This window comes from Rhinolophus hipposideros (genome assembly GCF_964194185.1).
Source record: "Rhinolophus hipposideros genome assembly, chromosome: 8".
In the NCBI taxonomy this organism is placed as follows: domain Eukaryota; kingdom Metazoa; phylum Chordata; class Mammalia; order Chiroptera; family Rhinolophidae; genus Rhinolophus; species Rhinolophus hipposideros.
The window spans coordinates 8,328,653-8,341,731 of NC_138054.1; the positions used below are offsets into that span (position 1 = coordinate 8,328,653).

A 13,079-nucleotide genomic window follows, 5' to 3' on the forward strand; every position below is an offset into this window, starting at 1 on the left:
GTTTAATTTCGCCTTAGGCATCTTTAAGTTCAGATGGGTGGAGATGATCTGAAAGGAAGTTTTGTTCCTGTATTTCTGAAACCTCATGAGAATTTTAATAAAAATTGACTCAATTCATAGTTTCAGGGAAGGTGGGTTATATATCAAGTAAAACCAGGATTCTTGTCCTACCTTTCTCTGATGGGTTTCTGGGGCCCCTGAAGGAAAATGTTAGACTGCATTTTTCTGTGGGAAGGTCCGTAATTTTCATAAGATCCTCAGGGAAGGTCTTGGCCCCAAGAAACATTGAGAATTACTAGGGTAGTGAGGGTTCCTCCAGGCTTACGGGGTCTCTGCCCCATTCTGGGGCTGTCCAGTATGAGTCACCCCTTGTTTCTTGATACTTTGTTCAAAATCCAAAGGACTTTTCAAGAGAGGCACAAAGAAAAAAAGATGGCGAATGGAAGCAGTGAGATATAAAGAAAGAGAAACTGTTCAGTGTGAGAAGTTGTGAGGAGCTGTTTCTAACAGAAGGGGCTGGTGGGGCTTTCTCGCCCCCAACTGAGGGGTCTGATAGGGGTTTGCCACCTCTGGTTCTCAGTAACTGCAGTGGTGTGGACAAAGTGAGTGAGATTCAAGGTGATAACTGGGTGTGTCACATGATTGGGTAGCTTTTCCCAACTCTCCAAAAAGGGAGAAAAACGAGAACACATACCAGGCAAATATTTCTCTAGAGGTTTTGTGCGTGTTGTGGTTTATTTTACTTATTTAGTTCTCCCAGTTTTTCACTCTTGAGCTTAGCTGCGGGATGCTGTTTTCAGAGACCTAGAGAGTGTGGCTGAACGCTGTAGCTCCGGAAAATGCTGCATTCCAGTTTTCTCTCACTTTGCCGAGGACCAGACAGTTTTCTCCCAGGTCAGGCATTTGAGGCCCTTGGCACCCAGAGCAGACATTCTCGAACTCTTGAAGGGCGCCTGTAATTTGAGTCGTTTTCTGCATCTTCTCTACAGAAAAGAAAAAAATACTCATTTGGTCCTATTTGAACTGTTATATGGACACTTCCCTCATCACTCAGGAAAAGATCTAATACTTTCTCCTTTACATTGAGGGACTGTTTAGTTCCATATTTTTTACTTTCTTCGGCTCTTCTTTTTTCCTCTCTGTTTCTGATAGCACTTCGTGACGTCTCATCCTTCTCTACTCTTGAAACACGCCCTTAAGATGCCTGAGCTCCCTTTGGAGCCAGTGGTCCCAGCCATCCTCAGGTGATGTTGCCCTGACATTGTGGAAGCGTGCTTTGGGAGCTCCCGTTGGTCTAAGCCACGCTTGCCTCCGGTTGCTCTTGGTCCAATGCTAGCAGACGACAGGGGGTAATCAACCTGGGAGCTGGAAGCTTATAAAGTGCAGGCAGGGGTGGAAAACATTTTACTGTCCTTAGCTTGTGACTCCTGGTAGCACTGAGTGGAGAAATAGATATAGAGATGCGATCGTTTGGGTGTTGACTCCCTCATAACTTCATCTTTTCTCATTTTTGTAGGTTGCTCTGATTCTCCTCCAGAGGTGGTTGCTTTGAGGTGTGACCCTGCCCACGTTTGGGCCCAGCCAGCACCAGCTCCTCAGTAAGGAGGGCCAGCTTGATAAGACGAGGTAAACAGGTCAGTTAAACTTTATTGACTTTCCTTGAGTCACAATAACTTTGAATGTTGAGTCTTCCTTTCGCTCTGTGTCCCTCCCTCTTCTGCAGGTCCTGGGGTAAAATTGTAACTGAATTGCTAGTTCTTGCCGGAGGTGTGGGATGAGAACTCTTCGAAAGGGTGTCTAGTGTTTGTCTCACAAGAAGCTACACTTCAGACACCCCCATTCTGGGCTTCTCCCTCCCCACTCCCAAGTCCAGACTGTTGTGTTAAAAGCTGGAATACCAGGCCAGTCTGCTTGGCCGTGTTCATGAAGACAGTGATTTCTTCTCATATGTATGACTTAGGAATTTCATCTGAGTTCCCAGTTCTCTCTGATTCCAGTTGGAGATTGTATTAGAATGGGGTCAGTGATTTTTAATTTAATTTTATTTATTATTATTATTATTATTTGCAGTGATGGGGCTGATGTGTGGATGTTGTCAGGGAGAAGAAATGGGGCAAAGGAGAGAGTGAAAATATTAATACCCATAAAGGAAAATGTGCTTTGTAAAAAGCCCTTAAACTGTTAATCTTATCTTTCGTTGCCTGAGCTGGAGTATCAGAAGGTTTAGGTTGGGTGGGTGGGGTTACAGTGTAGCCTAGCCCAGAGGCAGACGTGGGGTAGGTGTAGCTCCCTAACACTGGCCAGCTGGCGTCCACTTAAATAAGTGCATACATGAGCCTTCGTGTTCACGTAGATCATTTTCCCCAACACGGAGCAGTATTCTGCATTGTGTCTCATCCCAGGTGCTTTCCATTTTCCCTGCGCCATAGTCCCAAAGGAGAATTCACGTATAAGACACAAGAGCAAACTGGAGTGAAATCTTGCTCCAAGGGGCTGGTTTGGGTTCCACCTGAAGCAGCTCTTCAAGGATGAGTGTAGCTGGGAGTTTTATTTTGTTAATTGCACTTTCAGAGTATAAATGAGAAGAGTCTCTATTGTTTTAAAAATTGCTGTTTACTTTCAGCCAGGAAAAAGAAGTAAATGTAGGTGATCTTGGTGTCGTCAATGGGTAATGTCACACTACAGTTTATCCCAAAGGAGGAAATAAATTTTTAGCAAGTGTCTTCCTGTCTAGACAGAATGGGAAACATGTTTGCATGACTTTTCTCCTTTTCCAATTGGGATGAGCACCTTGGGACGTTCAGCCCTTATGTTGGTTAGGTGACTATTGCTAGGTATCCCATACTTAAGACACTTAGGTAGTTTGCAAGAATGTGTCTTTTTTCTCTCTCTATTACAAATGTCTGTGACCTCAAGAACGCAAGTCAACAACAGTCCTTGGAACCTTCACAACAGTCCTTTGCAATCACCAGAAAGCTCTTTGCACTTTGTTGCAAACAGCCTGAGAATCTCAGCGTCATAACAAGCTACAGAATAAGTATACACTTTCTGGTTGCTTAAGCAAGGATTTATCTTTGATGTTATAGGGACAGTGACAAAAGTTCTTACTGGCGGTTTGGCTTTGCTTAATGAATACATTTTTGTTAATTTCATATCGACTATTTCCCTCCTCTCCACTCCAATGCTAAAATTAAAAAATATTTTTTGTACCTTAAAATTTTATATTTAGTCTTAAAGGTGTTTGTTCTAACCTAAGTCCCAAGTAAACTCGACCACATTTTTCTTTTCGAAGTATAGTCATAGGACCAAAGCAAGATCATCTTCTAAACTCCTACTGTTGGTAGAAGTTGGTAGAAAGGTTAATTTTCTTTTTACTGACATAACATAATTACAGCAAAGATTTCTAGTCAGTTGTTTTATAATTTACTATACATTAAAACCATGGGGAAGTATATTTAAAAGGATGAAGATGTTTTTGATGTTGAAGGTGTCCACTTTTTTGAATCAAACAACTATGCACTGATTGATTACAACAGTTCTAGGAAACTCATGATACTTTTGTTAGAAATCCATTACAAAAGAAGTGTGTGTGTGCGCGCGCGCGCGCGCGCGCGCCATGTCAAATGTTTTTTCCTAGAGAGAAATCTGTCAAATAAACTTTCAAAGACAGTTAACAAAGGAAAGTTTGAAGCACAATTTTTAATAAGTTTCAGTGGTCTTCTACCATGGGGAGAAACTTCATAGACACCAGTTTGGTTTTTTCTTTAATTTTGATCACAACGTTCTTCTCTTGATGGGGAAATACGTGAGAAGTGAGTCTGAATCAGTTGTCTTAAGGTGTATGTTTCTGTACTTAGTCCTACTATTTAGAAAACCATTGGGTTCGTATCTTCGGAATGTCTATTAACAAGAAGGCATTTTGTCTTTGACAAGAAAAGTACTGTCCTGAGATCCTTGGTGACTCTCTGGTAGGATTTTAGAGGCAGGACTTGTGAGCTGGTGGCAACATCACTTAAAGTTTATATTCCCAGGAGGCCATTCCTGCTCAGGTGCTGGACACATTTGTAGCTGCTCGGGGTGTTACCATGTGTCACCCTAGGCCACTTGCCTAAAGTTGGAGGAGGAAACCACAAGAAATCATGCTCTTTCTAAGCACACATGTGTTGTTCCTAAGCGTTCACTTTGCTGTGGAGATAATATCTTCCCAAATAAAATGAGAGAAATTGTGTACCCGTAGACTTAGTTTGGACCATACCTATAGCCTTATTATTTCTAGTTGCGAGGAATACAACTAGAAAATGCCTGAAGAAGGAACTTTTGATGTGCCCATAGGCCAGTTTTCCTTGGATCATTCTTCTCATATTCCTTGGTTTCTGAGCCTTTAGTGAATTCCTCAACTGCCTGTCTTTGGTCAATTTTAGGTAGAGGTGGGAGGTGGGTCAAGTCGCAGTCGGGGAGTCCTCATGGAGGGGTGGGTAGAATAGGAAAGAAAATATATACATATACCGTGTTTCTCCAAAAATAAAACCTCCCCAGACACTAAGCCCTAGCATGATTTTTTAGGATTACATCCGCTGAACGTAAGCCCTAATGCGTCTTTTGTCTGAGCAAAAATTAATGTAAGTCCCGGTCTTATTTTCGGGGAAACACGGTGCATATATGCTTCAGAAAGAAAAATACCGCAGAATTATTTGTTGGGAGGGAGGATGACAGCGCCGCAGGGAACATCAGTTAAGGATGAAAAACAACCACAGAACACGGTTTGGGAAGGAAAAGGCGGCTTAGAAATTGCATCTCGTTTGTGCTCCCTGTGTTCTCGTGAATATCATGGTCTGAGATGATGGCAAATAAATGGTTTCACTTTTTTCTTCGCTAAGTAAAAAGACATTCACTGACTCTTTTTACCTTTGCTTCCTTTCCAGCGTCAACGAGTGATACCAAGAGAAGGAAAAAAAAAGAGTGAAACACAGACTCATTTCCTCCTCCACGTGGATGATAGCTATAGCAGGGGAAAATTTCAGTGTATCAGTTGGGGCAGAAAATGGAGGTAATTGGCAGTGGGAGCTGGGTTTTCTTTTGTCCATTTTCTGGGGTATAGGCATATTACCTACTTGTATTTTTTAAGAAACAGTCTTTTTTATGTCGATTGAAATTTGGTTATAATCCTGATAGGGTTGGCATCTCAGCTGGCATAGACAACTCTCTCTCTGTTGAAATCACTGAATAGCAGCAGTGGAGTTAAGTGACACCTGACGATTCTCATCATTAGCGGTCAGGTCTGCAACATGCCCATAGTAGTACATGAGTTAGGTTATTAGGAGGGTGCCGGCCAAATAGCAGCTCCCTGGGCCTCCTAATTATTGGCTCAGCCTTTCCCACTCTGCCTAATGAAAGATTAGGAAAGGCCAAGAGACTTGCCTCGGGTGGCTTTGGGAGTTGTGTCGATGGCATACACCTAGGAAGCAAAGGTATTCTTTGGAATGATAATACTTCATTTAGATGAAAGCTTAAGTCATTATGGTACGAGTGTCAGCTTGAACTGGAGAAGGAGGGGTTTAGGTGTTTTGACCTGACTTACAGTTATGGTAGCTATGGCCAGTGCCAGCTGGCTCTAGCAGAAGCCTAAACTTCCCAGTGATCACATCAGCAATTTCCAATTTTCAGTTCTGTGACAGAGGCTTCTTAGAAGCTTAAACCCTTGTCCCAATGACGTCAAGTTCGCCCATTGGCTTGGAAGGTTCAGACTTGTCTTCCATCAACACCATGATGTCAGCGGTAATGAGTGTAGGGAAGGTCACGGAGAATGGCGGGAGCCCCCTGAGCGTCAAGTCCCCCGCGAAGCCGCCAGGACCAAATCGGATTGGCAGGAGGAACCAGGTAAGCGTTTGTGTATGAGGCGGGGAGCTGTGGTGGCTTCAGTCTGAGAATGTTGGGAGCCCAGCTCCCTAAGACAGAGTCTTAGATGTGTTCAGAATTAACCAGACATACCCAGAAGTTGTAACCATTTTTTAAGAGCGAGCTTTTCATAGCTTATTTCAGTTTCTTCACGTGGAGAAAATTTTCTATTCTGTGGTGTCAATATTGGTGAAGGCGCCCTGTAATTTGATTTGCATGTCAGCTTTCTTCACATGATGGTCAAGACAAAGAAGTTGACTTAGTCCTCTACCGTGGTGTCTTTCATTTCCTTACACATCTGGTTAATTTGGTTTTCGAAGCCATCTCCTTGATTATTTTTTAAGTGTCTTCAGATTAGGGAACAAGTAACTACAGACCAACGTGCGGGAGCCGCTGTCCAGCTTCCCATCCAGACAAAGCACAGAACTGGGCTCCAAAGAGTTGATCTTAGGAGGCAATTTCGTCCTGTTGAACTTTTAGTGAGCTTTGAATTTTTAGTCAGATCAGGAGAAGTGGGAAAGAGTCAGTGAGTAGACGGGGCCTGGCAGGATTAATGATGCTATAGAAGCCTGGGAAATAAGATGAATCTTTTGATTAAGGTACAGATGGGCCACTTGAAAAGTTGTTGCTCTCCTGTTAGCAACATTTTCAACGGAACTCAAGAAATGAGGCAGAGGGCAAATAGTTCTCATTTCTTCTGAATCCACATACTAGGAACTGACTCCTCCACATTTAGTTTTCAGTTTAACTGATTTAATGGGGTTTTACCAAACCCTTGGGGAGAAGGCAGTCTTATGAGTTTGTCCAGATACCAGGGATGGGGCCGAAAGTAAACCTGTTGGGCTTTTGTGAATTAATTTTCTTTTTTTAGTAATAATCCTACAGTGACTATCCTCATACAGATTTGATGGTTTTTCTGTGAATTCTTAGAAGTAGAACACAAATGAAGGCTTTTGATATAACTTACCCTTCAGAAGAGTTGTACCAGCCTGAAGTCCCTCCAGCAGTGTGGGAGAGTGTTCGCTTTCTCCACACCTTCCTCAAGGCTGAAGACTTGGCAGAGTTAACCAATGTTTTAGGGTTGGAACATTGATACCTTTCTCTCTTTTTTCCCTTGTCTCCGTGTGCCTCTCTTCCTATGGGTACCCAAGAAAATACTCAGCCTGTATGACTGTGGCCTGAGTCAAGAAGCAGCGCTAGCTCTGGAAAGAAAAGGTTTATTTCCACTCTCACATGACTGTCTCTCCATCCATCTATTCGTCCATCTCTCCATCCATCCATTTCACAGTATATACCCAGCTCCTACTTTCTGCCAGGTACTACCCTGGGTTCAAGCATTTCAGAATGAACGAGATAGAAAAGGTCATTGTCTCCTCTTCCTCCCCTGTTGTACTAGGAAAAAGTGCGGTGGGTAGGGATAAGCTCTTCCTTAAATAGCCCGGCATTGCCCCAGCTCAGGCAGACTTGGCACAAATCCAGGCTCAGATCCTTTCCCCTGCGTGGTTCACAGACGGTACCTAGAGCTGTAGAAGGGACCCACAGCACTTCCATCCTTGTGTGGTAAGTGGAGGTGACCCTGCATGTGTGGTGAAGCAAATGGTACAGGTGTGTGCCTGGGTCTTTTTTTCACCTGCCTCCTGTCGTCTCCAGGATTCCTCAGGGCACTGGCTTAGTTTTTGAAAGGGAGGGGTGGGCCAGAGGTAGCATGGGAACGACAGTGCATTAAAAAAGAAACAAAAACAATAACGGTGCAGTTGGGGGCAGAAAGAGTTCTTCTTCCTCACCTGGGACTGGATGGGGAGAGCTGAGAGGGAGCCCTGGGGAGACGTCCCATCAGCGCTAGCACTGAGTTCCAGGACAGATTACCACAGCCGGAGGCTGACACAGGTGCCAGATTGTTTCATTATGGAGTGGTTAGTTATCACATTAGCTGCTAATGTTATCTGTCAGCTCAGGAAGTGTGCTCTTGCCACTTGCACGGCCCCAATAACTGGATTCAGAATTCTCTAGTATGGCTTCTTTCAGCATCATATTGCTCTCTTTTCTATTTGGTTTGATTATAAAAATTAAACCTGAGTTCACAGACTTCCTTCTCCCAAACCACTGTGGATTTCGTGGGCCTATTGTATGCCACTGCCAGTCTCAGAGAAAGTTTGGGTCCCGGTTCATGGTAAACCCCAGAACCAAGGCCGGTTAGCCCCATGAGCTGCTCAGCATGTCCCATGTCTCCCTCAAAGGGAATGAAAGATGGGTTCGTTGCATTTTTTAATGAACCTCCTCAAGAAGCTGGTCACTTGGAGACCTGGCTTTTTAACATTTATTTACATCCTCCTGATGAATCTTTAAAAATTTTTAAATATATATTATTGCTAACCTAATAATTTAACAAAAACACCCAAAGACTGAGTTTTGGCCTGGCTGTGAGACATTTCTCATTATTATAGCGAGTGCTCTTATTTTGTTGTTTCTACTTTTGTTTTTGGTTTTTCTGTTTGATGGTTCTTAGCCAGACCCATTCTGACTTTGTAGAACTGGGGTGAGAAGGTCTGACACCCCCACCTCACACCCCAAACACACACATTAACACATTATACCTCTGGGAGGAGTGGAAGTGTAGGGATGGCTGGGTGAGATTGGCAGGTTTTTTGGTTTTTTGTGTGTTTTGTTTTGTTTTTGTTGTCTGTGGGTTAATCAACTTTCTTAGAATTCATATCTGTAATTCTTTAAAATTTGAGAATGAAAAAATGTATAGCATACCTAGTTCTCAGACCCAGTGCCACAGACTAGGAAACGGTTTGTCTAGTGGTCCCCCCTTCTCCACAGGGGACACTCTGCAAGACAAGAGCCCCAGTGGATGCTTAAAACCATGGATAGTACTGAACCTTACATACATACAGTTTTTTTCTATACATACAAACCTTTTCACTTAAAGGAAACACTTTACAGCTTCTTATTGACATGTCTGAATTGCCAGCATCACTACTCTTGCACTTTGGGGCCATTATTAAGTAAAATAAGGGTGACTTGAACACAAGCACTGTGATCCCACAACAGCCAACCTGATAACCAAGCTGGCTGCTAAGTGACTAATGGGTGTCTACAGCATGGAGATGCTGGGCAAAAGGATGATTCACGCCCCAGGCACACAGAGCCTGATGGCGCAAGATTTCATCCCACGACTCAGAATGGTTCCGAATTTAAAACTTACGAATTGTTTATTTCTAGAATTTTCCGTTTAATATTTTTGGACTGTAGTTGACCGTGGGTAACTGAAACCGCAAGAAGTGAAACTGTGGATGGGGGGGACTCCTGTATTGCTTAAGGTGGGACTTACTTGCCAGTCTTGAAGAGGAGAGAGAGAGAGAACCACTGTAGGTAGCCACACACTTGGCATCACTGTGCATTCGCTCCACTCTGTCTGGGTTACGGTGCCATTCGTTTTTATAGTCTTCAAGGTGACTTTTATTTTCATCATCTCTCATAAGCCAACCACAAAGGTGTTTCTGTTCTGTGCCTTGGGGTTACTCTTTTTTTTTTGGTCAGATTTATATAGCACAGTGATGGAGGGCATGAGCTGCTGAGCAGCTGGTCTGAGTTTTAATCCTGGGTCTGCTACATAATAGTCTTGTGATTTGGGGCTCATTACTTGCCTCTCTGTACCCCAGTTTCCTCATCCAGAAAATGGGATCTGTAATAGTGGCTGTCTCTTAGTGGTTGCGAAAAAACTAACGTTCCTATTATGTACGGAGTTTAGCACATAGTAAGTGTTCAATAACTGGTATTTTTGGAAGGAACAGAAACTCATTCAAATGAGTACAAGGAAAAAGAGGTCTGTTGAAAGATGCCCGTGGGTCCAGCCCACCCTCTTTCTCAGGCTGCCTGGTATGATGCTCACCTCCACTGGTGTGGACATTCTCCCCGGCTGCATCTCGTGGCTTGGGCTCGCGACGATGCTGCGTCTGCCCCAACCCTACGTGAACTTTTCGATCAAGTGCTTGTGATCATGTAACTTAGTAACTTAGTCATCCCCAAACCTGGGCACGTACCAGCATCTCCTGGGGAGCTTGTGAAACAAACAGATTCCTGGAGTTCAGCCCCCCCTTTCCCCAGTGATTCTGATTCAGCCTATCATGAGTCTGGTAGAAATCTGTATTTCAGAAAACCCACTGGTCTTGGTCTCTAAGCATCTCTACTCCAAATTCCCGGGAGAGGTGACCAGGCCTTGATGCCGTTAGCTCTAGGGATATGACAGAGACCTGTGGAGCTCAGGGCCTGTGTGGGTGAGGAGGCGATGACAGACAGACATGTCCATGGCAACCCTCCATGAATTATTTTGAAAGAGGATTTACAACATATGTTCAGTGAAGGAGCTTGTCATTTTCCTTAAAAAGGTAAAATCTATTGCTTGAAGGAAGCTTGTCCTATTCATTTTGAGGGAACAAAACATGAGCCACTTCGCCTAGTGAGCTGGTTCTTTTGTCACCTCTGTGGACGTCTTCAGTTTGGGTTGTCATTCCCTATCACAGTTTCGACAGGCCGACATTCTCGTTCTCATTCTTAGCTGTTTAGGAACAGTGTTGGGCAGGCGCTGGCTGGCAGCAAGTAAAAGGGTCACAGTGATGCCTGTTGGGCGCACAGCTGGGCTCTGGCCTTCCATCGGGAGGGTGGGTTTTTGTCCTGAGAACTTCACTGCCTCTCATGTGTTTTGGGGACCTCGAGACCTGGTAGAAAATAGTGGCAGGATCCTGGGTCAGACTTGGGGAGAAGTATATTCCTTTTCTAGCTCTGCCATGACTTAGTGCTTAATTGCTCACTATCACTGATTAATGAAATAGTGTTGCTCTGATAAGAACTCTAATATTTACTGAGCACTTACGCTGTGCCAGGCACCATTCTAGTGCTTTCCATGTGTTAACTGAATTAATCCTCATCGCAGTGCGATGTGGTTAGATGCTGTTACTCTTCCCATTTTACAGATGAGGAAACTGAGGGCTACCAGGACGGTGTCTTGCCCAAGCTCATGCCAGACAGGCTCCGGAGCCCATGTTCTCAGCTGTTTCATTGCTACAGCTCTTGAGACACAGGTGCTTATAATAGAAATAAGAGGTAATAGTTTACTGTGAAGTGAAATTGATTCTCCCTTTATTATATCTTTTCAGGAAATGAAAGAGGAGAAGTCTTCCTATAACTGTCCCCTGTGTGAAAAGATTTGCACTACACAGCATCAGTTAACTATGCACATTCGTCAGGTTTGCTGCCGCTTTTATACTTCTGTTTTAAATCATTCTTTATTAAGAGAGGGCAAAATGATTTGATGCTAATGATGAATAGTGGCTGTGTTTAATTTAGATTGACTATTTTAATTCTGTTGAGGGGTGGTTATGAAATAATTTTTGTGTGTCCATGTTATTGTGGCCAAGTCCCAGGTCGATACAGGATACCTTTTCAGATTTGAGCAAGCATAGACTTAACTGACCACATATAAGGAAGACTTTGCACCATGCATCACTTCTCAGCATGAACAGATCCCCTACAGTAAGTACAGTGAGATTGGAGGTGTGGACCCCTGTTCTTTCTGTTGCTGTAACCTTGTCAGGCAGCAGGGAACTGGCTGGATGTGGGATCTCTTTGGGCTCTTGTCCTTTGTTAGGAGATTTTTTTCCTCCTCCCTCACTTGCTATTGCTCATTCATAACAAAGTACTGATGAATCTAAAGCAATGAAGGAGTGATAAAATTATAACATGGTACTGAAGAATAACGTCATTTAGTAACTGGGTTTAGATGGACATGTTCCATCTTATTTCAGAGGCCAGAACTCTCAGGTGGTTTCACTTCTCTTTCCCTGACAGCAAGACTGAGTCATCAAACTTGAGGACTGGACATTGACCATATTTCACATGTTTGCTTCATAGCCAAGAGTCTTCTGTTCATGTTCATATATGTGGCCAGTTAATCTATATGTATCTCCAAGAAAGACCTTCAGAGATTCCACCTCTCTGAGTCTTGCACAAGAAGTATTTTTCAAAACTAGAACATGGAAGAAGATGGTGCAAAGCATTTATTTGCCTGTGTTCCTGATAGATTTTGACATTCAGGAAGATACTGAAAATGAAACAGAAAAAAAGAGCTGAGCACCTTTACGGGGCTTTTACAAAGCCCTGAATTTGCGTCCCCCAGTTTTGACCCATCTTCCCAAGTGACCCCTGTGATGCCTGCTCTCTGCAGCACAACACGGACACCGGAGGGGCAGACCACTCGTGCAGCATCTGCGGGAAGTCGCTGAGCTCGGCCAGCTCCCTGGACCGTCACATGCTGGTGCACTCCGGCGAGAGGCCGTACAAGTGCACTGTTTGCGGCCAGTCTTTTACCACCAATGGGAACATGCACAGGTGGGTAAGGGCCGCCGGGGCTGGTGGCTGGGTCTGGAGGTTGACAGAGTGGCCTAAAGCCATTATGAGTTCTGAGTTCCATTTGCTGTATTGAAAGGCCGGAAGCGGTTCTGGGTGTGCATACTGTCTCCAGTGTAGTAGGGGTGTTTCGCTGTGGGAGACACAAAGGCCTGGGCAGGTCTTTGGCCCTTTGGGGATCAGGGTGAAACAGAGTCCTTCCCCCTCTGCCAATCAGAGTTTCTTTGTTTGGGTGCCAGAGGTGGGCAGCTTATCAGATAATAGAGGAACCCTTAAGGAGTAACACGGTAACCCTGGCCTTTTTGAAACTATTTGCAGATGTCCGCAGGTCTTTAACTTGCAAAAACTTTCTGGGGCCTTTGAATAAATAGTTAAGTGATCTGGTCCTGGAGCTTCAGGATAGGATAAAATGAAGGGGGGAAAAATCTGGTAAACATCAGGATTTTACTTCCTGAGGGAGAAAGAGGCTTAGCTGAGTGGTGGGCATATTAAAATTTTATCTATAAATACTAATATAAGATAGTCCAGTTGGTTCCACCTAAAATCATTTCATGAACCACTGATGGTATTTGGGACATATTGGTATAGTGCTAAATTTCTGGATTTTGGAATTAGGCACCTGAGTTCAAATGTGAACTCGGCCACTTGTAAATGTCCCATCCTTTAGCAAGTTACTTAACCTTTGTACCTCAGTTATCTCCTCTTTAAAATGATATTTTTAATGGTATTTCACATCATTGGATTAGGATGAGGACTAGGAAATTTGTTCAGATTGC

General features: G+C 43.7%; 1 protein-coding gene across 3 annotated transcripts in view; it reads left to right on the forward strand.

Moving 5' to 3' along the window:
- RREB1 (ras responsive element binding protein 1) overlaps positions 1-13,079 on the forward strand; it is a 128,616-nt gene that overhangs the window by 56,761 nt on the left and 58,776 nt on the right. For 2 of the 3 annotated variants that reach the window (XM_081056346.1, XM_081056344.1), the window contains exons 2-6: positions 1,517-1,634; positions 4,923-5,047; positions 5,665-5,877; positions 11,055-11,144; positions 12,122-12,285. In XM_081056346.1, the coding sequence (XP_080912472.1) occupies positions 5,707-5,877; positions 11,055-11,144; positions 12,122-12,285 (425 nt within the window). In that variant the 5' untranslated portion in view covers positions 1,517-1,634; positions 4,923-5,047; positions 5,665-5,706. The remainder of the gene's footprint in view (positions 1-1,516; positions 1,635-4,922; positions 5,048-5,664; positions 5,878-11,054; positions 11,145-12,121; positions 12,286-13,079) is intronic. The other variant, XM_081056345.1, reaches the window with a different exon arrangement.